We start from the raw sequence: 1,367 nt of genomic DNA, 5'->3' as shown, positions 1-1,367 counted from the left end.
GTGGGGGGGACAGGGCGCGGGGGAGCCGTTGCAGAACTCGGTCAGGTCACACTGCGCATCGGCAGCGGGGCGGCACGGGGAGTTCTTCCGCTTGAACTGGCAGAGGAGGCAGAAAGGATCTTCTCTCCATCCTTCCGCACCCACCAGCACGGTCCCCTCTCAGGTCCCACACAACCCCTCCTGATGCCACCCTGAGACATGTCCCCAGTCCCTCGGGACCACCTCTGAGGCACTCAGCTCACCACATGCATGTGACACTGTCCAAGACAGCCTCCCCCGGGGAATATTCCTCTGGGGGCTTTCAGGGAGCTGAGCTGGAAAGCCCTTCCCCAGGGACCTCTCCCATTGCACGGCAGAAATTCTGTCTCCATCCTTCAGCACAGGAACATCTTATTTCTCCAAAAATAAATCATCATCTTGCTGTAACTCTAGAAGTGTGCCTTACCTGACATTCATGACAACATAATCCAGAGGAACATTTCACTCCTGGCTTAAACCGACATTTTTTCGTACAGCATTTATCCTTCAAGCATTCCTGGGGACAGGTCACAAAACCACATTATTCAACTTTTTTATTCCCCCAGAGCTTTTTTACTGTCAGAGGTTTTCATCTTCCTTCTCCTCTCCACAAAGCTACACTTGGGCAATATTTATCAGAAAAAAGTGGGCAAAGCTGCCATCAAATCGATGCCGTCACAGAAATGATCTAAAACTTGACATAATGCTTCTTGGGCTGGGATCTACTTCAGCTGTGCCCTTAGTCTCAAGGGTTCATTATTGTGAACAGCACAAAGGTTCATATTTATCCCTAATTCCCCTGGCACCCACCTTGGACGCCCCGCAGTCGCACTGCTCGCCGCGCTCCACCACGCCGTTGCCGCAGACGGCCGCTCTCCGGTAGGACGGTCCGATCAAGCTGGGTCTATTGAAAAGGCACGCGGCTCCATCGTGCTTCAGGAAGGTTTCAAAGTCCCTGATGCTGCAGTTGCTGAAGGTTTTTACCCCACTGATGTGTCTAAAATAAAGCAATTATCCAATTAGGTGTGAACTCATCCGCTGCTGGTCACTGTCTCAAAATCTCTGCGCAGTTCAGGGACTTGCTCAGACGCTGGCACGAGGCGCAGTGTCCCCCGGGTGTCTTGCAGGTCACTTGTCAAATCTGATTTTACAATGCATTATTAATAGAGACTGAGAAGTATTCAGAAATATCTTGCTTTTGGATAGAAAAGATTGCTTTTTTCAAACTAAGCATTGAATCACTAATTTAATCACACTTTTTTTTCTTTCTTAAAGGAACAAAAGCAGATTATTTCTGATTTGTTGTAATTTTTTTGCAACAGAATGGCATGTGTTGAGGACACCTCTGA

General features: G+C 48.8%; 1 protein-coding gene across 1 annotated transcript in view; it reads right to left on the bottom strand.

Moving 5' to 3' along the window:
- The window catches only part of LOC104522471 (disintegrin and metalloproteinase domain-containing protein 2-like), a gene marked incomplete at both ends in the record, with an annotated part of 3,696 nt that extends 2,681 nt beyond the window's left edge, over nt 1-1,015 (bottom strand). Inside the window, 3 exon segments of the mRNA XM_029084222.1 lie at nt 2-96; nt 446-535; nt 829-1,015. Of these exon segments, the coding sequence (XP_028940055.1) occupies nt 2-96; nt 446-535; nt 829-1,015 (372 nt within the window).
- Nucleotides 1,016-1,367: the final 352 nt, after the last annotated feature.

Source organism: Antrostomus carolinensis, unplaced genomic scaffold, assembly GCF_000700745.2.
Source record: "Antrostomus carolinensis isolate BGI_N321 unplaced genomic scaffold, ASM70074v2 scaffold49303, whole genome shotgun sequence".
Taxonomy (NCBI): Eukaryota; Metazoa; Chordata; class Aves; order Caprimulgiformes; family Caprimulgidae; genus Antrostomus; species Antrostomus carolinensis.
Note: the sequence above shows the minus strand (reverse complement) of the source record. Positions and strands in the feature narration are given on the sequence as shown.